At 69.9% G+C, this 23,379-nt stretch overlaps 2 protein-coding genes across 3 annotated transcripts; one reads left to right on the forward strand and one right to left on the reverse strand.

Moving 5' to 3' along the window:
• Nucleotides 1-1,440: 1,440 nt before the first annotated feature.
• Nucleotides 1,441-19,250, reverse strand: PALM (paralemmin). Of its 2 annotated transcripts, XM_063357882.1 has the most exons (9): nucleotides 19,026-19,250; nucleotides 9,935-9,983; nucleotides 8,727-8,807; nucleotides 8,474-8,604; nucleotides 6,793-6,916; nucleotides 6,397-6,418; nucleotides 6,057-6,119; nucleotides 4,898-5,029; nucleotides 1,441-3,540 (listed from the first exon to the last, which is right to left on the reverse strand). In XM_063357882.1, exons 1-9 carry the CDS (start codon nucleotides 19,028-19,030, stop codon nucleotides 2,990-2,992), a joined length of 1,158 nt encoding a protein of 385 aa, XP_063213952.1. In that variant the 5' UTR covers nucleotides 19,031-19,250; the 3' UTR covers nucleotides 1,441-2,989. The 2 variants fall into 2 exon arrangements, with proteins under 2 accessions (XP_063213952.1, XP_063213953.1); XM_063357883.1 differs by lacking the exon at nucleotides 4,898-5,029 and having other exon boundaries at nucleotides 19,026-19,248.
• A 1,218-nt stretch (nucleotides 19,251-20,468) lies between these two features.
• Nucleotides 20,469-22,982, forward strand: PRSS57 (serine protease 57). The gene is made up of 6 exons (XM_063358399.1): nucleotides 20,469-20,550; nucleotides 20,820-20,973; nucleotides 21,145-21,289; nucleotides 21,721-21,981; nucleotides 22,080-22,205; nucleotides 22,743-22,982. Exons 1-6 carry the CDS (start codon nucleotides 20,481-20,483, stop codon nucleotides 22,980-22,982), a joined length of 996 nt encoding a protein of 331 aa, XP_063214469.1. The 5' UTR covers nucleotides 20,469-20,480.
• Nucleotides 22,983-23,379: the final 397 nt, after the last annotated feature.

Consider the following 23,379-nt stretch of genomic DNA (forward strand, 5'->3'; position numbering starts at 1 on the left):
CCAGCATCCCCATCATCCTCATCTCCAGCATCTCCATCTCGAGTATCCCCATCCCCTACACCCCCATCATCCTCATCTCCAGCATCTCCATCTCGAGTATCCCCATCCCCTACATCCCCATTCCCATCATCCCCATCCCCTACATCCTCATCCCCAGCATCCCCAGCATCCCCGTCCCCAGCATCCTCACCTCCAGCATCCCCATCTCCTACATCCCCATCATCCCCGTCCCCTACATTCTCATCCCCAGCAACCCCAGCATCCCCGTCCCCAGCATCCTCATCCCCTACATCCCCATCTCCAGGATCGCCATCATTCTCATCTCCAGCATCCCCGTCCCCAGCATCCCCATCCCCTACATCCCCATTCCCATCATCCCCATCCCCTACATCCTCATCCCCAGCATTCCCAGCATCCGTGTCCCCAGCATCCTCACCTCCAGCATCCCCATCTCCTACATCCCCGTCCCCATCCCCCCCATCCCCTCATCCTCACCTCCAGCATCTCCATCTCCAGCACCCTTACCCCCATCATCCCCATCCCTAGCATCCCCCGCATCCCCACCTTCAGCATCCTTACCCCCCGGATCCCTGTCCCCATCCCGCTCCCTTCCCACCCGTCCGTGCCCAGTGCCCACGCCGGGATGCCGGGCGGGGGTGCCAGGCGTTGAGGTGCCACCCCCGGTCCCCATGCAGAGGGCGGAGGCGCCAGGCTGGTTGGTCACACAGTTTATTTGCTCGGTTCGGGATTCTTACAAACAACGGGGAGCGCCGGGGAAGGGGAAAACTTCAAACGGCTTCGGCACAAGTGGAAAGCACGGGAGCGCGGGAAGTGCACTTCAGCGGAGCCAGGCGGGGGGCAGTGGGGGCTGGCGGGGTCGGGGCGGGGGCTCCTCCGCCTGCTGCTGCTCAGCCCCTGCAGCCCCGGCCCCGCAGGGGCCCGATCCCGCTCCCCGCCGCCGCGGGGGCCGGATGGGGCCGGGGGCTGGCGCTGGGTCCGAAGCCAACGGAGGGGCAGGTGGGGTGCCGAGGGTGGGAGGGGGCCCCGGCTTGGGGTCGGGGGGATTGGGGGATCTGGGGTGGGATGGGGTGAGTGGTGCTGGCCCCCAGCGAGGGGGTGGCGGGAGGTGACGTGCATCCCCACTGGGGACCGAGCCCTCACCCAGCCCCCCAGGATGGATGGGGCAGACGCCCCGCGGCACCCAGCCCAGCACTCCGCTCTGCAGCGATGGGGCTCCGGCGATGTCCCTCTGCGCGGGAGGCAGGAGAGGCTCCCCCTCACCCCGGGGGGGCCAGCCCCGACCCCCTTCCCCAGCTCTGCCTCTCGCAGAGGCTCTCGGTGCCCGGCTGGGCTCCGCGCAGGAGGGCAGCACCATGAGCCCCCCGCAGCCCCCTCCCCTATCCCTGCAGACTCCATTGGGGGGAAAACTGCAGCCTGGGCGGTAACTGGGGGCAATGAGGATGTCAGGGAGGGGGGCGTCACTGCTCACACGAGGGGGCTGGGGAGCAAAGAAGGCCTTGGGGGGCTGAGCCCCATCCCTGGCTGCTCTGTCACCCGTGTCCCGGCAGGCTGGGCAGCGGGAGGGCTGCTCTGCACGCGCTGTGCCGGGGGCTCAGGGCATCCCTGGGGACTTGCCCGGCCGCGCTCGGCAGCAGGGACCCACTCGCACTCGGTCCAGGACTCCTGAGCTGCGCTGGCTGGTGGCCGGGCCACTGCCCAAAGCTCCTGTGCCTGCGGGACACAAGCACCGGGCACTGCCAGCCCCGCTGCACGGCCGCCGCTGGCTCGGGGGGGGCTGACGTGGGGCACCGGGCACCGAAAGCAACCCCAGCCCAGGGCTGGCACACGGGGCTCTGAGCCCCGGAGTGTTTGGGACAGCGCTGGTGGGACATGGGAACCCCCCCGGAGGCAGCCCCTGTGCCACGCAGGGCAGCACCGTGCCCCCAGCCCGCCGAGGTGGGCTCAGCGGGAGCCACGTGCCCAACGCCAGCGAGATGTGTCAGCTGCTGCGGCAGGAGCACCCAGGGTTTGGGCAGGGCTCAGCACCCATGGGTGCCACCGTGGGCCCCCCCCGCCCACCCCAGCGGGTCTCAGTGGGGAGGAAACGCTGGTGCTGGTGGTGAAATCCCCGCTGAAGGGCTGGGGCACGGGGTGGGGGGAGCGGGGAAAGCTGCTCGCCGTCCCAGCACGGACACAGCACCTCGGGGACACCCACCGTGGAACACCGGACCCCCGGCAGCTCCCAGTCCTGGTGCCTGGGCTGAACTGGGCTGCCCCGCTCGCCTGGGGGAGCTGATGCTGCGGCCCCCAGCCCCAGAAAGCGGCTCTGCAAAGCCGCCGCCACCGGGCAGCAGAGGCAGGAGGGGGACGCGGTGCTGGGACACCCTCCCGCTGCTGAGGGGCCGCACGGGAGCTCCCACCCCATCCCCATCCCTATGCTCCCCTCCCGGGGAGGGACACCCCAGGGCTGTTCCCCGCAGGAGAAGCGGGTGATGGAGGCGCCGAGAGAGGGGCTGGCGTGGGGCTGGCTCCGTGCCCGCCGTGGGCTGGGCCAAGCGCGGGTCCCGCTGGCCGCCGGCTCCCTGGGAGTCATCTACGGACACGGCGGCGTCCTCCGATCCCCCAGCCCGGCGGGCTCCGTCCTCCGACGGCGGGTGGGAAGTTGCCGGTGAGAGGAGGGAACGTCTCCGGCATTGGGAGGGCGCCGGCGTGGGCTGTGGGGCCGGGGGGGGGTGTCCCTAATAAATATCCTGGGCAGCGCTGGTGGGGTGCGGCGCGGGGCGGGGGGACGGGGCGAGCAGGGCCGCGGGTCGGTGCTGCCTGCGGCGGGTTGGCAGACGCCGTGTTGGATGTCCCCGGCGCTGCAGAAAGAGGGTCCGTGTCCGGTGGGGGGCGGGAGCCCGGCGTGCCGGGGCGGCGTGCCTGGCTGGCGGGGGCCGGGGCGGAGGGGGCTCGGCGGGGGCTGCCTGCTCCGGCGGCGGCGCGGGGCTCACATCACCGTGCAGCACTTGCAGCGCTGCTTCTTCACGTCCGTCTCCTGCTCGGCCTCCTTGGCGTCCGTGGCGTTGGCACCCGGCTTCTCCTCGCCCGACGGCTGGGTGGCCGTGGGCTCCAGCGCGGTGCCGTTGGGCGGCGCGTGGTCCTTGCGTGCCGGCTCCGGCTTGCTCTCGGCGTCCTCGATCACCACCAGCTCGGCCTTGATGGTGCCCTCCAGCCCCAGCACCTTCTTGGTCTCGTCCTCATCCTCCACGTTCTGGTAGCCCATGAAGATCATGGTGACGGGCTGCTCCCGGCTCGGCTCCGTCCCCTCGCCGGCCGGCGGGCTTTCCCGCGGCTTGGCTTGCAGCCCCACGATCTCCCGCCGCGGCGTCGCCTTCTGGCTGGCCGGGGCGCTGCCGGCCTCCTCGCCCGCCTTGGCCGGGGCGGCTTCGCTCAGGGTGGCCTCGTCCGCCTTGTGCAGCAGCTCGTCGACCTCGGAGGAGCTGAGGGGGTGGGCGCCGTTCTGCAGGGCCCCGTCCTCGGCGCTCACCGCATGCACCACTGCGGGGACAAGAGGAGGGAGGGTGAGGGGGGGCTCGGGACGGGGGCACGGGGCGACCCGGCAAAGCTCCTGCTGGCACGACCCGCTCGCAGCCGGCTCCCGTGCGGCTGGGGAGCGGTGCCTTCCCCTCCCCAAAACCCGGCACCGCGGCTGGGACGCCCAGCAGCACCGCGACCCCCCCTTGGCCGGAGCTGCTGCCAAACCCCCCAGCCCCTGCCCGCTACAGCAGACGGGGAGGCCGAGACAAAAGCACAACGCGAGGAGCCATTCCCAGCCCTTGGCACCTCCGATGCCTCAGACCCGGCGAGCCCCGCGGAGCCACGGCCGACTGCCAGGTTGCCGACAGCCTGCCCAGCTGGCCACACTCGCCGCGGCGGGATGGCGCCCGGCTCAGCCGGGGCCGACACGATGCTCCGTGGCAGATCACTGCTGCCACCTGTAAGACCCCAGCAAGCGCTCAGCAGGTGCTGCCCCGCCACGTCCCACCATGTCCTGCCACGTCCCGCTGCCCGTGGCAGACGGTGGCCCCCTGCCTGGGAGGGGACAGGGCTCTTCCGCCGCCAGCGCGCTCTGCACGGCTGCTTGCAGGGATGGAGGCAGCAGACGTGCGTCACGGCGAGAGCGGCCTCCGGCTCATCGCATTTTCCACTTGACCTGGGGCATCATGCGACGATCAGTGCAACAGCCTCAACAGCCAGTCGATGGAGTGATGGACGACCACGGGCCAGGCAGGGCCGGGACCAAGCATGGCTGCCCCGCGCCGATTGCTGCCGAGGCAGCTCCTCGGCTCATCCTTGGAGCTGGGGATCCCGGAGCAGTGGGGGGCTGCGGCCGGTGGCTGGTGGGAGTGAAGGTCAGCATGGCCTGGCATGGCCATGGCCACAGGGAGGGTGTCGAATGGGATCGGCTGCCGGTGCAGCACAGTTTCCTTGGAGAAGCGGCAGGTCCGTGGAGCCCAGCGTCCTCTCGGCAGCCACAGCCCCCAGTGACGTGCCCTGGCTCCGTGGCCAGTTGCCAGCGCCGGCACGGCCGTCCCTCGGCCCCAAGTCTTGGACACAGCAGATCCTCTTCCCCGCTCTCCAGCGGCGCCGGGTCGCGATGTGCAAACCAGGGCTGGCCCGTCGGGACCGTCCACACCATGTTGCTGGGATGGATCCCACGCCAGGCTGGCCGGGATGCGGGACTGGGGCCGGCGAGGGGTTGCCCTCGGTAGTCTCCCATACAGGGCTGGCCAGGATGGCCAGGAGCGGCCCCAGCCCTTCCTAGCCCCGGCGCCCGCCGGGATGCTCGGGTGGCCGTTCCCTCGTCCCTGCCCTGTGCTCCTGATGCCGGCGAGCGGTGTGGGACGGGCCGTACCTTTCAGCTCATCCTCGTACACCTTGACCCCCTGCAGACAGTGGTTCTGGGGGAGCAGGGTGGTGCTGGACAGGACCTTGGTCTCCCCAGTCACTCTGTCCTTCTCCACCGTGATCTCCACCGAGTACATGGCTGGGACACAAAGAGGACAGCGCGCGTTACGGCCGCCCCGGCCCTCCCCAGCCCCTGCTCAGCGGCCAGCAGCAGGGCAGGCGTGCGGCGGCAGCGGTGCGGTGCGGTGCGGTGCGGTGCTCAGCGGCGTTAGCGAGGCAGCGGGCGGCAGCGAGGAGTGGTGAATGGCAGAGGTGAGTGTGACATCCCGGGCACAGCCTTCCTACCGGCACCCGCGGGGCCATCCTGGCACTGCCGGCATCCCCTTACCTCCACGGCTTCTGCGTCCCCCGAGCTGGGGCTCAGCCAGGTCCTGGAGGCACCATGGCAGGTGGTGCTGCGTCCGTCTGTCCGGCCGGTGAGCGGCGCTGGCCGCGGGGGCCTGGGCGAGGAGCCAGGCTCACGCTCGTGGGAGGTGGCATCCCCCGCCAAGGGCGCTGGGGCAGCTCTGCTGGCCCCATGGCACGGGCGATCCTCAGCATCTCTCCTCCTCCCGGCCAGTCCCTGCTGGCACCGGGGTCACCTCCTTCCGGTGACGCTTCGCTCCATGGACCCCGAGACAGGCTCTGCCCAGCGCCGGTGCCACAGCCCGGTCTGAGCCGTCCCCCCAAACCTCTCCAGCAGCGCATCTGACCCCCCTCAGCGCGGGTAGCTTGGCCCCGTGCGGCCCTGCGTGCTCTCAGCACCCTGCAAGCTCCCCACCGGCAGCCACGGGGCCGCCAGCGCTGGCGCGGCATCAGCCATGCCGGCACCACCGTGCCGCTTCTCCCGCAAATGGAGCGGGAGGTGAAGGATGAAACCGGAGCAGAGACATTGAACGGGGAGTGAGGGCAAGGGACCCGAACCAGCCGCGGGGGAGAAGCGAAACCAAACCCCTCTGATTGCAAATAAACGACGTGCTCTGCCTTGGGCTTGGAAAGCCATCGAGCGGTGGGGAGCGGCGGCGGCAGGGCTGCGGAGCTGGCAGCGAGCCGAGGGGCGGCGCGGGATCGGGGAGGGGGGGAAGCGACCGGGAAGCAGCGCTCCTCCCGGGGAAGCGGGCACCCACCTGCCTTCATCATGTCAGTGCCTTCCACCGCCTTCATGGGGCTGCTGGAGACCTTCTTCTCGGCTGGGGACGGAGAGGAGAGGCAACCGCCTGAGCCAAAACGATCACCCGCTCGTCCGTGCACCCATGGGATGCGCCCCGGGGAGGGCGGCGTGTGTCCCCCGCGGCTGCTGCCTGGGACGGGCTCCCCCATCGCAGGGCACCGCTGCCCGAGAGGGGACAGGGGACGTGGGGACGGGGCTGCCCCGGCTTCCCCCCACCCAGAGCTGGGGCAGCACGATGGGGCGGTGGGTGCTGCCCCCCGAGAGCAGGAACCGCGGCTGAGGCGGGGATCACCTACCCTTGACTGTGCCCAGGGGACTCTGCAAAACAGAAGGGAGAGGTTAGGAGCTGCCGGGAGACGCCGCTCACCCGCCACCCACGCACCCAGCCCCAGCGGGACAAGGGACCCCTGGTCCCCCTGGCACAGGGTCAGCAGGGCAGGGGCTCCGAGGGGGACAGGGACACATAGGTGGCCAATCCCCCCATCACGGCTGGGACCGGAGCCCACCGCCGCCGTGCCAATGCCCCGCTGCCACCCGGTCGCAGCATCACCCCACCGTGCCATCACCCTGGCAGCTCCCTGCTCCGCGCCGGCAGCAAGAACCAGCCCTGGGGGCTGAGCAAGCGCTGACCCCCCCCAGTCAACCCCTCATTTCCCCCCGCAGCCCTGCCCGCGGAGCGCGTCCGTGCCCACCTTCTGCGTGTTGGGGACGGCCTCCACCTTCTCCTCCTTGGCCGGCGCCGCCACCTCCGCCAGGTTCTCCTTGGTGGAAGCCGCTGAGCTGCCGTTCTCCAGCGTCTCCAGCTCCTTCTCCAGCCTGTGGGGAGAGTCGGGGGCTGAGAGGCTGCGGGCAGCCGGGGTGCAGGCAGCACGGTGCAGGCAGCCAGGGTGCAGGCAGCCAGAGTAGCCCTGCGAACACAGGCCAACGACATGGCGCAGGGCAGAGGGGAGGCACGCACCAGCCCCTGGGCTCGCGAAGCACCAGGGACAGACAGACGGACCTCCAGCACAGCCGTCACCGTCTCTTTGCAGGGGAAAAGCGTGCGTTTGCTGGAACAGACCCAGGGGCTCCGCCAGCGGGTGCTGCCCTCGCCCAGGTGCTCCTCGGCCGTGTGCCTCCACCCATCTCCATGGGGCGAGCCATGCTCAGGGCCGTCATCGCAGCTCCGTGGCCACCGAGCAATGGGGGTGGCCGTTCAGCCGACGGGCTCAGCCCAAGCGGACGGGAGAAACCCACCCCGCGGGCACCAGGCAGGGGGACCGACCCCACGGCAGGGACAACCGAGCCCGCCACGCACTGTGTGCCCTCACTCGGTGGCACGGAGCAGCACCGCTCTGTCACCGTTCGGCTCCCGCACGTGTCACCTGAAGCCTGTTCGAGCTTCCCACGAGGACAACGGCCCGTTCCCAGCCACCGAGCCCGGCCAAGAGCTGCGGTGGCAGCAGGGCCCCACCGCGGCGCGGCAGGAGGTCGGGGGAGTCCCCACGGATTCATGTCCGTGTAAATTAGGGCCCCTCGGTCGGCACGGTGGCAGCACCCCCCGGCAGACCCACCCCCCCCCCCAGCCTTAACTCCCGTCTCCCCGCAAGGCGCTGGCGGAGGAATGCACCGCGCCATTAGACGGACACAAAGGCCCCTTCGTGCCTGACCCCTCTCTGCACCGATGCTCTGTAATTAACGGCACAGCCGTGACTGATTGCATTCTTGCAGGGCAGCCGGGCTGCCGGGACACCTCAGCGCTGGGGCTCCCGGCCCCCCCTGCCGCCTTCGGCAGGCCAGGGACGAGGGGGCTGGGCAGGGGCTGAGGCTTCTTCCCCCCCCCAACCTCCCACCCTGCCCCTTCCCCAAGGGCTGAGCCGCCACAGTGGACATCTATGGGGAACCGGCCCCCTGGTTCATCACGGGTGCTGGGCACCCAGCAGCCCCCCCGGGGAGCCCAGCCCAGCGCTGGCCCCCAGCCTCATGGCTCCCACTGATGCCCTACGTAGTTTGTGGCTCCCACAGCCCCGGGCAGGAGCATGGTGGGGGATGTCCGTGTGGGGCTGGATGTGCTCTGGCACTGGCCACGGCCGGGACAAATGCCGGCAAGAGCCCAGCCGGAGGGTCCGTGGCGAGAGCGGCTGAGCCCCGGCAGCACCGCGGAGATCCCGGCAGCTCCGAGCTGCAGAGCGGGCGCTCTCCTCCCGGCAGAGCCCGGGCGAGCGCCACGGCACGGCGGCACCCTTCGTGCTTCATGCCTCGTGCCCAGCGCGCGGGGAGCGAGCTTCATCTCAGCCCCCCATCTGCCCGGGAAGCGGGGGAGAAGGTCGAGGGGGCTCTGGAGGGACTCAGCCACCCTCCAAGTGCCCCCCGGCCCCACGCCGTCCCCGTTACCTCTGGATGGTTTCCTCCAGCTCCTTGGTCTTCACCTCATCCTCCTGCATCTGCTTCTTCATGGCCTCGTCCTCCTCGGAGGCTGAGGTGGGGGCCCCCTCCAGCAGCCATCTCTCCCGCAGAGCCTTGGACTGGGGAGCAGAGAAGGGTGACGGTCCGGCCGCCTCCGCAGCCGGGGCTGGGAGCAGGGGGGGGATGGTCCTTGGCACGTCCCCGATGCGGAGGCAGCCCCGGGGTCCCGGGGGATCCTCACCTTGAGATGCTGCAGCTGCCGCCTGTCGTCCTCGAGCTGCCGCCTTTTGTTCTCGATCTCCGTCTGACGTTTCCGCTTCTCCTGGAGGGACGAGAGCGGCCGAGCCGGGGTCGGCGCGGGGAGGGGGTCGGTGCTGGGCGCCTCCGGGGCGGGAGCACCCCCCTCCCAGCATGGGCAGCGTCCCCCGAGCCGGGGGGAGGAGGGAGCGGGGGGCGAGGGGCTCCTGTGGGGTCTGACATGGGGACACAACCCCTTCCCAGAGCTGCAAGACCGGCCTTGGGGACAGCCCCCCCCGGAAGCTCCCCAGCCCTGCCTCACGTCCCTGCCCTCACTGGGGGAAACTGAGGCACGGAGGGTGCAGAGAAATCGGGGCAGAGCCTGGACTCTGTTCGCCGTCTCAAAATGTCACCTTCCCCTCGGCCGGCCCCGCTGAGCGAGCTGCCAGCGCAGGCCGGGGGGACACCAGCCCGGCCCCCCCTCACCACGCGTCCTGGGACCGGTCCAGACTGTTTCAGCAGAGTCCGTCCCAGCCCGGGAAGCGTCACCCGCTTTCTTTCTCCTCCGGCCCAGAACAATTTGCCCTTTGTGTGGCGGAGATCGGCCGATAGCGGGACGGGCCAGGGGAGCTGCTGCGGGGCAGCCACGGGGTTTAAAACCAGTTACCAGCGCCCACAACTACCGGCGCCCACAGTGGGCAGGGACGGATCCTGCACGATCCCCAGCCCTTCCCCGGGAAAGGACAAGGCGGGGATCAGCACTCATTTCACTCTCACTCGGGGCTCATCGAGCCGCTGCTTCGTTAATTAAACCTCCCAGCCGCCCGTTGCTTGCTCTGTCCCGGTTTTGGCAAAGCAGCCAAGCCCTGCCGGATCCTGCATCCCTGGGAAGAGCCGTCGCGGGGCAGGATGCCTCGGCACGGGCTCGCACAGGTCCTGGTTTGGCTGCTAAGACCCCTTGCCCGGGGTGGGCACCCAGGGGGGCTCTCTGGCTCCCGCCCCAGCCGACAGCCCCGGAGCAGCTTTCCAGGCCGGAGGCAGGGGCTGGGAATGCGTCTGCACAGCCCCCATGCTGGCACAGCCCCAGCGCCCGCACCCGCCTTCCCGCTCGCCTCTGCCCCACGTGCTGCTGGTGACAGCGCGGGGACACGGACACGCCAGGTCAAGGTCCGGCGTGCTCGCCAGGCACTCGCCGCGCGCGGGGGGACTCACCGCGATGGCCTGCAGCCTCTCCTGCTGAAGGGTGCTGGCCTCCACAACCCTGCAAGAGAGCGGAGAGCAGCGGTGAAGAGCAGCGGTGCGGGCAGCGGCTGAATGGGGACATTGTGCCACCAGCGAACAGGACAAAGGCGGAACGCTTCCCTTCCGCCGGCTGCTTTCCCCCTTTCCCCTCGCCACCCCGGAGCCAAGAGCTCCTCGCTCCCACGGCTCCTCCAGGCACCTCTCGTCCCCCCCCGGGAGAGGGACCTGGGGGTGACGCGGTGCAGCCGGAGCCGCTCCTCCTCCGGTGGTGCGGATGGAAAGGGTGACCCCGGAGAGGCTGGAGCGGGACGGTGCTGGCCGTCCCTGCGGTTCAACCTGGCTCACACTTTCCATTCCAAGCCCATTCCTTGGCTGCCGACACCTTTCCCGGATAGTGACCTTTCCGGGCTGCGCGCACAGGCACACACACGGATACGCAGACGCACGTGCACGGACACACGGACACGCACAGACGCACACCCGGCAACAGGCTCCGCTCCAGCTGGGGTTCCTGCTCCCGGGCCCGGCGCCTGCCTCAGCAACGCCAACTGTCGCCGCCGTGCCCAGGGATGCTACCGGCGGCAGCCGCCTCGCCGGCCCCGACGCAGCTCTCCGGGGTGCAGCAGGGCCCCGGGGTGCCGCGGGAAGGGGATGTTATGACCCCCCCAGCAACCACACACCCGCCTTCCCGCATCCTGGTTGCCCCGGACCGGCTCCACCGGCAGCGTAGCCCCACGGGGCGCGGTGAGAGCCGCGACGTCGCGCGGCATCAGGTGCAGGTTGAGCAGCCGGGAGCCGCAGAGCGGAGCCGAAGGCGGCTGCCCGGGGCCTTGGGGATGCTCCGGCGTCGCACGGGGAGCCCGTTGGCCACTTGCCAGACGATGCTAACGAAGTGCTTGGCTGTGACGGTAATTAGGGTGGGCGGCGCGGAGGTACCCGTCAGGCGATGGATCATTGCCACTTATTTCCCAGAGCAAGGGACAGCAGAGGCTGCGAGGGGGCAGCTGTGCCAGGAGCCGCTCTGGAGGAGACACCGGCATGGAGACACCGGTCCAGGCTCCCATCCCCGCGGCCGAGCCCTTCCTCCGGCTGCTCCCTCGCACCCGGGGCCGCCTGCCCTGGGCAAGCAGGAGGGAGGAAGCCGGGCGCGAGGGTCTGCACGCCCCTGCCCAGAGTGGGGTCCGGCTCCGATCCCTGCCCATGGCTGTTCCTGCAGCTGGTGGGTGCCAAGGTGGCGGAAGGGAGAGCTCTCGGACCTCATTTATCCCGCCGGTTACGTGCACATCCGTTTTTGCAGCTCCCGGGAGCTCCTGCCCTGGCCGAGTGTCCCTGCCCATGGCAGGGGATTGGAACTGGATGATCTCTAAGGTCCTTTCCAACCCCAACCATTCTGTGATTCTGTAAGTGCACGGAGCGGTGACGGCTGATGCACGGGGGGGTGGCGGGACGCCCTGGCCTCCCCCCGGCTCCGTCCCCGAGGGCTTTGCAAAGTGCAATTAGAGCAGGAGGCAGACAGTCCCTTCCCGGCGGGGCCGGAGGGAGGGAGCGGAGCGGCCAGGGCCACCGGCAGTCCCAGCCCAGGCGGGGTGGCCGGAGGGGGGGTTACAGGGAGGGGCGGCAGCGCCGTGTCCCCAGCACAGCGGGAAAAGCCATTAGCAAGGAGCGAGTGCCAAGAGCCGGGTCCCAGCCGGGCCTCACCGTGGCTGCTTGCTCGAGGGGGAGGGCACGGACCCGCCGGCACAGGTTGAAGCCATCCCCGGCTTCGTACGGCACCGACCCCAGCGGGAGCCGGGGCGCAGGGCGGGGGCAGCCCCGTGCCCCGCAGCCCCAGCCCAGCTCGGGGTGCCCGTTCTGGAAGACAACACGGACTCCGAGGTGCTGCCCGGCACCCACACGCTGCGGGCACCTCGGCGGGGGGCACCGGTCCCGCTCCCTGGGTTTCTCCCCATCCCTCTCCCCCCGCTGCTGCAGGCTGGGCTCCGCAGATGGCCCAGGGCTGGGGGCGGCGGGGGCGGCAGATCTCCTCCGCGCTCCCAGTAAGGGCTTTTTCCAAAGACGGTTTTACACACAGGGTGGGCGGCGGGCTGCTGTACCCACCCCCGCCTTCTACAGTGCCCCCCTGGGCTGGGGTCTCACCGCACGTGTGCCCTCGCGCGCGCGTGTGCCCTCGCACGAGCCCACCACCGGCGTAGACGGCGCGCGCCTGTGCGAGAGCTGGGCTTTGCACCAAACCAAAACGGGGGCTGCCGGGGCGAAAGGACCCCCCCTGCCGCCGCCTGCCGCCTCCTACGAAGCCGGCGATTAACCGAAAGCTGCTGAGAGCCGCCCGTCCTCCCCTCACCCCGCACCCCGGGATGCTGGCAGCGCGTGAAATCCAGGCCAGAAAAAACAAACCGGGGAAGGTGTCGCTTTTGTAGCGGTTATTTTTGTGCTGTTTGCAGCGACGCTGTGGCTGCTTTGCAGGCGCAGGCGCACACCCGCCGCTCGCGGCCTCCCGGTGTCACGCCTGCAGCCCGTGGCCCGACGCCGTGCTCCGGCTGGGAATTTAATAATTACAAACCCAGAAAGAGCGGGAATATCCGCCAGGCCCTCCGCCGTCCCCGCTTGCTCCGCTGCCGCTCTGGGCACAGGGACAATGGAAGGGATGAAGGGCTGACCCCGCTCCCTCCCCGACTGTCCCGAACACCTGCAAACCCCTCCCACAGCAGGAGCCATTCCCTCGGGGAGAGGGGCTGGGGACAGCGGGTTTCCCAAGGGAAAACCCTCTGACGAGCCACCGGGGCCGTGAACAGGGTCTGCTCTTCCCCAGCCCCATGGCTGGGGTCTCACCTCGTCCCCCCCCCCGACACAGGGGAAGGAATTTTCTCAGGACAGACAGACCCAAAGCATCATTCTCCTGCAGCGGCACAACCCGGAGACGGAGCTGTGACAAGGACGGCGACGGAGCTGGTGCCCCCCCATCCCCGGGCGGGTGTGGGGGCTGCGGGATGTGGGGTCCTGGCACGGAGCACGGAGTGGGCGCTGGGAGCAGCATCCGCATCACGGCCCTATGCCCTGCCCCGGGCTCCGGCCCAAGGGGTAAAAACTCCCCCTTCCCCCCCCTACACAAGTGACGACCCCCCCAGGGATTCGGGGCAGCCGGGACGGCTCTCCGCAGACACAGATTGTGTGCAAAAGTTGAAGGGAGGAACAAGGTGCCCCCCCCCGGCCCCGCGCCCTGCCCCAAGCGGCCATGGGGCCAGGCTGGCACCAGCCCCGCGGTGCTGGGGCTGCCCTTGGTGGCCACCCGGGGCCAGGCCCCCCCCCAAACCCCCGAGTCCGGCTCTTGGCATCCCAAGCTGGGAAGGCTTTGGACCATGGCCTGTTTCTCTCCTGGATCTTGCCCCGTTCGACGGATCCAAACTTTTCCGGCATTCCTGAAGCCTTCTCTTCTGCTTTTCCTCCCTCCTCCATCCTCTTTATTTTCCATTATTTGCTACAGCCTCCGCATTCCCGGGTTGAACGCCAGGAATCTTCCTGGCCCAGGGAGAGACGCGCAATGGAATGGGCTGGATGCCCCTCGCTGCGCCCTCTGCCCCGCCCCCCCCCCAGCCCCAGCGCCCTGCGCACCCTGCGCCCTGCTGCGACCCGAGCTACCGCCCCGGGCGGGGGGGCTCATCCATCACTGCCAGACCCTGGCGGGAGGGGGACAGGGTGGGGACAACCCTGGTGCCCCCAGGTCCCTGCCCACTGAGTGGAAGGACGGGTCCCATGCCCCCAGCCCCCCCCCCCGCCCTGTCCCTGGGGGTCAGCACGACGGGACCCTGCTGCCGGAGGAGGAGGGGGGGGACAGGAAAGCGGAGCCCCGGGGGTGCGGGGTGGGGGAGGCCCCTGCACGGAGCAGAGCGGCCAGTGCCGGCCCCCACCTCCCCCCCGGGCCGGGGTCGTTGCCGGTGGGGCCCCCGCAGCCCCCAGCCCCGGTGACTGATGGCTCCGCCGAGCCGGGAGGCGGTTCCCTGGCAACGGCTCCATGGCAACGGCGCCATGGCAACGGGCGAGCCGGCGGGAGGGGGGATGCGGGATGCGCGGGGCGGGCGGAGGGACCGAGGGGCCCCCCCGGGGCTGGGAGCGCCGCGACCCGGCACCAGCACCCCCCGCACCCCCCGCCGGCCGAGGCCACAGCAGCACCGGACCCCCCCCACGGGGCAGCTCCGTGTCCATCCCGGGTGCCGGGAGGGGTGGAAAGGCGAGCCCAGGGCCAGCGAGCCCAGGGCCAGCGAGCCCCTCAGGACCCACCAGGCCCGGAAAGAAACCCGCAGCGAGCCCTGCCTCCCCCCTCATTTCACCGGCTCTCGTGAGTTCCCGTTAACCGGCTCATGGTTTTCCGCCCAGGGTCCAGGGCGCGCGTGTCCCACGGCAGCTCCTGGAGCCGTTCCCGCGTGCACCGCATGGCAGGGAGAGCCACGGTCCGTGGCGCGGGAGACGAGGCCGGCGGCACCGGGGACGCTGGCGGCACCGGGGGACGATGTCCCGGGAACTCCCACCTGCAAAGGCAGCAGTCCCCGGGGCCCACGGACGGACCCCGCACACGCGTGAGCACGCAGGCGCCCCCGGGCTCGCACCCGCTCCCCCTCGGCTCTCCAGCTCTTTCCAGCCCTGCTGAGGCTGCCGTTTCCTACCATCACAAGGGAAGCCCGTGACCTTTTGTCTCCTCCCCGCCTGACATGAAACAATAATGTTTATTTGCCTTCCTCTGTTTTTTTCCCATTAGCTCATCCAAATGTGCGAAGAGCCGTTTCGAGCGGCTCCTCCGCTCCCCTGACCTCCGCTCCCTTTCCACCCGCCCAGCTCCGAGCCAGGGGGTGGGCAGGGAGAGAGCCCTGGGGGGGCCCCCACCGCCTGGACCCCCGTACTGACGCTGGCCAGCCACCACCCTGGGCGAGACAGGCCCCGGTGTGAGTTGCCGTGTAAACGGCAGCGCCGGCGGCAATGGAGGGACCCACACTGATTTACACCACTGTCCCCATGCCAAAAGCCGGGCCCCTTGGCCGGAGCGACGCTGCCGTGGGGAGCGCGCCGGCGGGGAGTCTGCGAAGCCTCCGTCACGCAGCCATTAGCAGCGGGGCCGCTATCGAACGCCCTGGTTGGCGGCGGGCGCGGAGGGGAGGGGGCCGCGGCAGCCCCGGGAGTAAGGGGGGCCGGCACGCATCGATCGCGAAGGCAAAGAAATCAGCGGCTCGGGTGAGGAGGGAGCCGGGTGCTGGGTCCCATCCGCCTGCTCGGGTCCCGGTGACACGGGGGCCGCTCCTGCCCTGCCCGCAACCGGCCACATCACCCCAGCGCTCGGTCCCGCTCGTCCCTCCCCGTGAGCCCCATCCACCGCTGCCACCCTGGGAGGAGACGGGGGGACGACTGGCCGGGGAGGTGGGGGGGGAGATGGGGGGAGGCGGGAGGCGGAGACGGCAGCCCCAGGGCTCCCGAAAAAACGCAGGATGCATTAGAGCAAGCCGAGCTGCCTGATTGATTCTTCGGGCTGAGACGTGGGCTGGGAGTGCCAGGAGAAAATGGATCCCATGAATATTTGATGAACGGAGGCTTGGGGAGGGAGTTTGATTGGAAAATTACAGATCTTTCAAACAATGGTTCAAGTGCCCTCCAAACACTTGGGTTTCCAGCTCCCTTCCAGTTAGAGGAGCAAGGCTCCACCAGGAAACTCCCCCACGACGCATGAACGAGAGCGGAGCCGGCCTCTCCCTGCGCCTGGGAGCACCGACCGGCTGGGACAGGGCCTGGAACGCTGCCACCGGCTCCCCGCCACCTTGGGGTGGCCCTGGCCACCTCAGTTTGTCCCTGGGCTCCCGTTCACACCAGGCAACGCGGCTTTCCCACCCCAGTGCCATGAAACACACGCAAGGCTCCAAGGAGCTAGCAGGAACGTGGCTCCTGCCTGGATTCCTGGCAGGGACACCCCGGTGAGCCCCCGGCACCCACGGGGTGCTCGGTCCTCGGCGCCGAGCCAAGGGGCTGGGCTGAGCCCGGGTCCAGCCGTGCTCCGCCAGGAAACACCTGGGGCAGGATCCGCCCGGCTCCTCTCTCCTCATCCTCGCCCCCGACAGCGGCTTCTGTCTGGGGCCCGGGGGCTCGCTCAGCTCCGGATGAAGAGACTGGGGAAACCGGGCTCCTGCCAGGGCTCTGCCTCCAGCCCTGAGCTCGACGCCTCCGACCGACCCTGCCCCGGCGCACGTCGCCTCCCCGGCCTTCCTCCCTCCCTTCCCCGCTGCCACCACCTCCACCGCTGGAGACTGAGCCCCGGCACGGCTCCCGGCACGGCGCAGACCGCCTGAACCACCGACCCTGCACGGAGAAAGGGGCTGTTTGTGGTGAGGAAGCGGGAACGCCAACACCGGCAGCTTCCCAGGAAACCCGCTCCGGTTCCTGCCGGGCTGAGAGGCCCCGTTTCATGGCAGTGACCGAACTCTGAGCCCTGAGATCCACCGGCCCCGGCTGGGGATGGGGTGCCGTTGTGCGGCTGCCGGTGGTGGGGCTTTATGGCTTCCTCTGGGAGAGCTGAGAAGGGTGACGGTGCCGTCCCCTCAGCTGCGCACAGGGACAGGGACAGACCTGACCCCCTCCAGCTTCCCGGGAGGCAGCGACGCTCCAGGCTGGGGAGCATTATCTTCTCCCCAGAGCCACGTGACGGGGAGAGCAGGACCCCGCGTCCCTTCCCGAAGGGCTGTGCCCCAGGTCACCCCTCAGGCAGAAATGTCCCTCCTTCCCCTGGGTGCAACGGTTGCCTTCGGATCGGGGTCGGGAGGGGAGGCACGGGAGAGCCCCCGCTCCGAGGTGACCCCAGACCCGGAGGGGAGAGCAGCGACCTGCCCGGACGAGCTCCGGGAGCGTCCAGACATGGAGATGCAAAATCTCCGGCTGCTCGAGAGCATCGATGGCAGCGTGAGCGGAGGAGAGAGGAGCAGCCCCGGCGGGACCAGCGCCACCTTTCCAAGAGCTGGAAGCTTTCAGCCAAACCTCACCGGGCACCAGCGGCTCCCGGTAGCCAGGACCCTTCTCCAGCCGCTGCCCGCACCAAGGCAAAGCAGGAGCCGAGGCAAGGCCAGCAGCACGCTGCCCAGGAGCCACCGCACCCACGGCTGTGGGGGGAGAGCCCCTGCCCTGGGTCACTCGCGGGGTCTCAACTCAAAAGGAAGAGCCATCGGCAGCATACGGAGGCCACCGGGAAGGTCTGTCCGGAGCCTCGGCTGCCGGAGGAGCTCAGGGAAGAGCGGAGCAGGGTGAAAGGCAGCACGCGGAGCTCGGGGACGGGAGCTGCCATCCAGCCCGGCACCGTCCCCCCCTTCCACCCCAGCCCTCGACCCCAGGGAAGACCCCGCTCCCGCTCCCTGCAGCTCCTCATCCCGCTCCCCAGGGCACACGGTGCCCCTCGGTTCGGCCCTTTCCTTTGCTGCCTTTTGGCAAATCACGCACACGTTTTCCTCCCCAAAGAGGCACTTTCCTGAAGGGAGCGACGCACCGAGGCGCTGCCCAACGCCGCGGCCCTGCCCGGGCGAGCTCTCGCACCGCAGAGCCTCCGGCCCCTCCAGCAGCAAGGGCAGCCCCCGGCCCCACAGATGCTGCCCCCCAGCCTCCGAAACATCCCCAGGCCCCTGCTGGAGCCTCCCATGCCGCTCTCAGCCCTGCACCAGCCAGAGCCCACCCCAGCCCCAGGAAACCCCCACCCCGTCCCTCGCCAGTGCCCCACGGCTCCACGGGGCTCCCAAGGTGGGAGGCAGACGATGGCCGGCGGGACCTGTTGAGCACCCGGCATCTCGCTAGCCAGTGGCCGGTTAACCGGTGTGAGGCGAGGCGGAGGAGTGGAGGGTCTGGCTAGCTGGCTGTCCCCCCGGGAAGCCCCCAGTGCCAAACCCAGGAGATGCTGGGGGGGACCCTCGTTTGCCACGACGGGGACTGGAGCCCCAGGAGGGAGGGAAGGAAAGGCCTGGGAGAGACAGGGCAAGCCCGGCCGGCTGCTGTCGCTGCTACCCGGCATGTTGAGCAGCCGAGCAGCCCCCTGCTCTCCCGGCACCACCACGCTGCAGGTGGGAGCTGCTGGTGATCCCAGGGGGCAAAATCAGGATGGTCTCCAGATCCCAACGGCCTCCACCTGCTCCCTTCTTCCCCCACCCGCCCGCGAAGCCCCCTGTCCGGCTCCCAGCCCACCCGCAAGCACCGACCGACCGGGCAGGGCCCCACCGCCACCGCACACAAAGGATAAGGCCGGGGCCGGAGCGCGTCTGGAGGATCCCCCCCGCCACAGCCGGGTCCCTCGGCAGCAGCTGGGGGTGCGCGCAGGGAGGGGTCCGTGGCTCGCAGCCACCCACTCGCCCCAGCCACACGCAGCAGCAACAACAGGTTCAAAACACAAAAATAAACGCCCTTCCCACCCCCCTCCCCACTTCCCGCACCGCCGCCAGCGGACACTCACCCCCCCACAGCCCCCACACCTGCTCCGGGGCCTCCGTCGCTGCACCCCGAGCTGGTGCCGTGGCACCCCACAGCCGGGCAGGGACCCAGGGAGGGGCAGCACCTGCTGAGTGGCATCTGGGGGACGCGAGGGCCCGGTATCGGGGTCCTGAGACCCAGCACTGGGGGGATGCAAGCCCCCGGTATTGGGATCCTGAGCCCCAGCATCTGGGGGGAGGGGGGGGGATGTGAGCCCCCGGTTTTGGGGTCACAAGCCCTGGTATCGGGGGGATACGAGCCCCTGGTTTTGGCGTCAGGAGCTCTGGCATCAGGGGGATGCGAGCCCCTGGTTTGGGGTCCTGAGTCCCCAGGATAAGGGGGATGCGAGCCCCCGGTTTTGGGGTCCCGAGCCCCGTCACTGGGCGGGGGTATGAGCCCCCGGTATGGGCTCCGTGAGCCGGCGGTGTGGGGTTCCCGCAGCCCCGCTGCGGGGGTGCCGAGCCCCGCCACCCGGGGGTCCGTCCCCCGCCCCGGTACTGCGGTGCTCGGCCGGCGGCACGGCGGGGGGGGCCGCGGCCCGGTGCCGGGGTCCCGCGGCGGCGGCGCGGCCGGATCCGGTACTCACTCCATCTTCCCGGCGGGCTGAGCCGGCGACGGCGGCGGCGGCGGCGGCTCCGGCGGGGTCGGGCCGGGCGAAGGGCGGCGGAGCGGGGCCGGCAGCCGCCGGCGTCCCGGCGCTCAGGGCCCGGCGGGCGGCGGCATCCCCGGCGGGGCTGCGGGATGCGCAGGGATGTCGGGGCCGCGCCGGTGCTCCCGCCTCCCTCCCTCCCTCCCTCCCGCACAGCTCCGTCTGCCGGGCGCCGCCCGCCACTGCCGCCGCCCCTCACCCGGGCCTCGGGGCGCGGCGCTCCCCGCCCGCCCCTGCCCGAACCCCCGGGGCCGCCCCTCGCCCCACCGCAGGGCGGCTTCTTGTGGGGTGCGGGGGGACTCCAAAAAAGGGGGATCCCCGGAGCTGGGGCGGGGTGGGGGGGCGCTGCGAGCGCTGCCAGCTCCTTGCCCCGAGCAGGGTGGGGTCCCCCTGGGGTGCCCCCCCCCCCGCCCCCCCCCTCCTGCCACCCCAGGAGGGTCCCCACCCCCGCCAAAGTCCCCCCCCACCACGCTCATCGCACCCCCCGCACCTGGGACTCCGTGTCCCCCCCGCACACAGCCCCGACGGTGCGAAGGGTGACCGGGGAGAGGATGGAGAAGGGGGCAAGCGGGGGTTGAGCGTTTCTCCCCCCCCCTCCGCCGCTCCTCCGTTTCCCAACGCAACGGTTGCGTTGGGCAAACGCTGGCAAACTGACACAGGAAGCCCCGCGCCAGCCTCCGACCCCGGTGCCGTTGGGAAATCTGCCCGCTGCCGGAGCCACAGCTCCGTGCTCCAAGCCCAGCTCTGCAGGGGAGGGGTCACCCCGGCAGTGGGGTCCCCGTCCCCCCCACCCTGGCTCACCCGCAGCCCTTCTCACACCCCAGGGGGGCTGCAGAGGAGGGGGAGCAAACTGCCCCTCCACCTGCAGCACCACCCCGGAGCCAGGTGGTCTCTGGAGGGGTCAAAAGATCCGGGTCCAAGCACAGCACAGTCCCTGTGTCACCCACAGCAGCCAGGCTGGCAGCCAGCCCTGGGGACACTGCCTGGGAAGCGGCCTGGGATGTGGCGGGGCCCCGTTGCTCCCCCGCCTCTGCCAAGAGGAGGAGGGGGGTTTCATCCCAGTTAGCTCAGGGCCCAAGAGGAGCCAGGCCGGGGTCGGGAAGCCGCTCTGCTTTCTCTCTTCCTTCCCCAACCCGCTCTCCTCCCAGCCAGCAGCCGCTGTGCGCCAGGGGAAGCCGCAACGCTGCGTCTCCCCCCCGTTGCCTTTGCCCCCCACCCCACAGCAATTGCACAAGGCAGCAACACCCGGAGCTGGGGGTGGGGTGGGGGGGAAGAAGCCAGGGGGAGAAACCCGCCGGCACCCAGGCAGAGGCTCAGCCCCCAGGGGTTATTTAAGCACCCCCCGCCCCGAGCGGCCCCAGAGGAGGTGACAGTGGCCCGCTCTGCGCCAGCATGGCCATGGCTGGACTGTTCATCCTCAGCCTGGGGGGCTCCGTCCTGCTCCTGGCACTGGCCCCGGCAGGTAATGGGAGAGCTGGGGCTGAGAGGGCTGCAGGGATGGTCGCCATGGCTGGGGCGGGAGGGGGAGACCCCGGGCTCCAGAGGGGCAGGGGAGGCTTTGCCCTGCCACACTCAGCCCCCCCTCGGGCCAGAGCCGATGCTCGGCCGCTCCTCGGCACCCGTGGGTAGAGCTGGGGTGCTCGGGACGCGCATCCAGGAACGGGACAGACACGGGCAAGAGCCATGCCCGGACTCTCCGGCAGCCGGTGACCACCTGCACCCACCCACCAGGAGTCCAGGGGAGCCGGATCATCGGGGGAAAAGCGGTGGCACCTCACTCCCGGCCCTTCATCGCCTCCATCCAGATGGACGGGCAGCACGTCTGCGGGGGCTTCCTGGTGTGGCCCAAGTGGGTGATGACGGCAGCCCACTGCCCCATCCCCAGGTGAGCGCCCGGGCCCCCCGCAACACACCGCGGCCCCCATCAAACAGATACCCCCATCCCAGGGGGTTACACACTCCCCCCCCCGCACCACCACCCATCCATGCTGCCCCTGAGCCCTCCTCGCTGGCCCCCTTCTCCCCCTCCCCAATCACCCCCCCACACTTGCCGCAGGCACAACCCCTTGGTGCGGGTGGTGCTGGGCGCCCACAGGCTGGAGGACCCCGAGAGGTCCCAGCAGGTCTTCAGCGTCGTGGAGTCCATCGCCCACCCGCGCTACAACCCCAGCTCGGTGGACAACGACATCCGCCTGCTGAAGGTGAGTCCCGCTTGCCGCCGCCGGCCATCGCCGGCCAAGTGGGCATCTCCCTCCTGCATCCCGCGGGGCGTGGGGGACCCCATCTCCCCTCCTGCGCCCCACGGGGCGCAGGAGGGGAGATGGGGTCCCCCACGCCCCGAGCCGACACTAGATGTCAGTGCTTCTCCGGAGAAGCGGGACCGCGCCGTGGGGTGCGATGGAAGCGGCTGAGGACACGCCAACCTCGACGGCTCCTGGGCAACCGGTCTCTAGAGCAGACTGGGACCAGTGCAGAGGGGCTGGCGTTGGGGTGCAGCCTCCGGAGAGGGAAGGGAAAGGCAGATTTGGGGAGGGGGGGTGGGGAGGGGTGTCAGCACGATGGGTGCAGGGGCGGGGGGGGGTCAGGGGACCCCAAAAGCGAAGCCACCCACGCCCCCCGACTCCCCACCTAGCTGAACGAGTCGGCCACGCTGAACAAGTACGTGAAGCGCATCCGCCTGCCCCAACCCGACGTCGACCTGAAGCCCGGCACCGTCTGCTACGTGCTGGGCTGGGGGGACACCTCCAACTACGGGGACCGGCCCAGCGAGCTGATGGAAACCGGCACCACCATCATCAAGCGGAGCCTCTGCCGAACCCTGTGGAGGGGCAAAGTCTCGTCCAACATGATGTGCGGGGCCAGCCGCAACGCCACGCTGCAGGGCGTCTGCGCGGTGAGTGCGCTCCCGGCCCCGTGCCTCCCCACCCCCCGGCCATCCCCCTCCGGGGAGACCCGCTAATCTCCCCCTCCTCCCATCCCTTTGCTTCGCAGGGCGACTCCGGGGGCCCCCTGATTTTCAAGGGGAAAGTTTACGGCATCGTCTCGTTCTCTGGGCAGAGATGCGGGGACCGCCGGCACCCTGACATCTACACCAAGATCTCCAACTACATCGACTGGGTGCATTGCACCGTGCGAGGGCACTGCCAGCAGAAGGGGCAGCCAAAGCCCTAACCGGGCTGGGGCGGGGGGTGTGCCGGGGGCAAACGGGCTGCAGGGAGTGTGGCCGGGGCATCTTGGCTGCCTGGGAGCTCCCAGGAGGGGGGAAAAGGGCCGTGGCTCCCAGGTCCTCCCAGCTCCAGGGGGGCCAATGCTCAGGGCTCCTCGGCCCAGGGCAGGGCAGATCAGCTCTGCCTCTGGGCGAGGGGAGGCACAGCCCCCCCCCCCAGGCTCTACAAGAAGCCCTGGCACCTCACGTGGCCTGGTGCCCCGCAGCATTTGCCATCCTCAATAAAACCTCATTCCCAGACCTTTGCCTTCCACCTTCCCTCAACCCACCCTGTCCCCCACCCCCAGCGTACATGGGGGCCACAGCCCCTGGCTCTGGGACAGGCAGGAGCCCCAGGGACACTCGCCCACCCCACACCAGACCCTGCCCACCCTGGTCCTACCCCAGGGATGTGATGGGGAGACCAAGGGCTTGATGGGGACACCAAGACCAAGACCAAGACCAAGACCAAGACCAAGACCAAGACCAAGACCAAGACCAAGACCAAGACCAAGACCAAGACCAAGACCAAGACCAAGACCAAGACCAAGACCAAGACCAAGACCAAGACCAAGACCAAGACCAAGACCAAGACCAAGACCAAGACCGACCCACCTGCCCACAGAGCCAGCAGATCCTGGGCAGGGTTTTATCCCCCTTTAATCACCTTAATCACCGATGGCAGCTGAGCCCAGGAGGGCTGGTTGGGCTGATCCTTAACCCTGCACTGCCCAGGCGGCCACTGCCCACCTCAACGGGGGCTGGTTTTTCCCAGCTTTGCCCTATCCTGTCCCCCTGCCCCACCACGACCCCTCTCTCTGCACATCCCGCTGCTCCCGTTTCTGCTCCGGTCCCCAGCCAGACCCCCAGCTCATCCATCCATCCATCCATCCATCCATCCATCCATCCATCCATCCAGGGGGATGGATGGAGCAGGGGTGCAGGAGGAGGGAGGGAAGTGGCAGCCCCCACTCAGGACCAGACCCTGCCCCAGAGGAGCAGGGATTCGCATCCAGGCACTGCCACCCTACGGAGCATCCTCAGCAGCGTTGGAGCCGCCTTCCCGCCGGGGTGTGGCTCCCCTTC

The sequence above is a fragment of the Chroicocephalus ridibundus genome, chromosome 22 (assembly GCF_963924245.1).
Source record: "Chroicocephalus ridibundus chromosome 22, bChrRid1.1, whole genome shotgun sequence".
In the NCBI taxonomy this organism is placed as follows: Eukaryota; Metazoa; Chordata; class Aves; order Charadriiformes; family Laridae; genus Chroicocephalus; species Chroicocephalus ridibundus.

Bases quoted from the DNA above. Each gene is read 5' to 3' on its own strand.
- PALM (XM_063357882.1), bottom strand. The intron at 8,808-9,934 runs GTGAGTCCCCCC...TCGTCCCTCCAG, and splicing joins AGAGGCTGCAGGCCATCGCG to GAGAAGCGGAAACGTCAGAC. The intron at 6,917-8,473 runs GTAACGGGGACG...CTCTCCCCACAG, and splicing joins CTGGAGGAAACCATCCAGAG to GCTGGAGAAGGAGCTGGAGA.
- PRSS57 (XM_063358399.1), top strand. From the start codon at position 20,481: ATGGCCATGGCTGGACTGTTCATCCTCAGCCTGGGGGGCTCCGTCCTG. The intron at 20,974-21,144 runs GTGAGCGCCCGG...CACTTGCCGCAG, and splicing joins GCCCACTGCCCCATCCCCAG to GCACAACCCCTTGGTGCGGG. The intron at 22,206-22,742 runs GTGCATTGCACC...GGGGACACCAAG, and splicing joins TCTCCAACTACATCGACTGG to ACCAAGACCAAGACCAAGAC.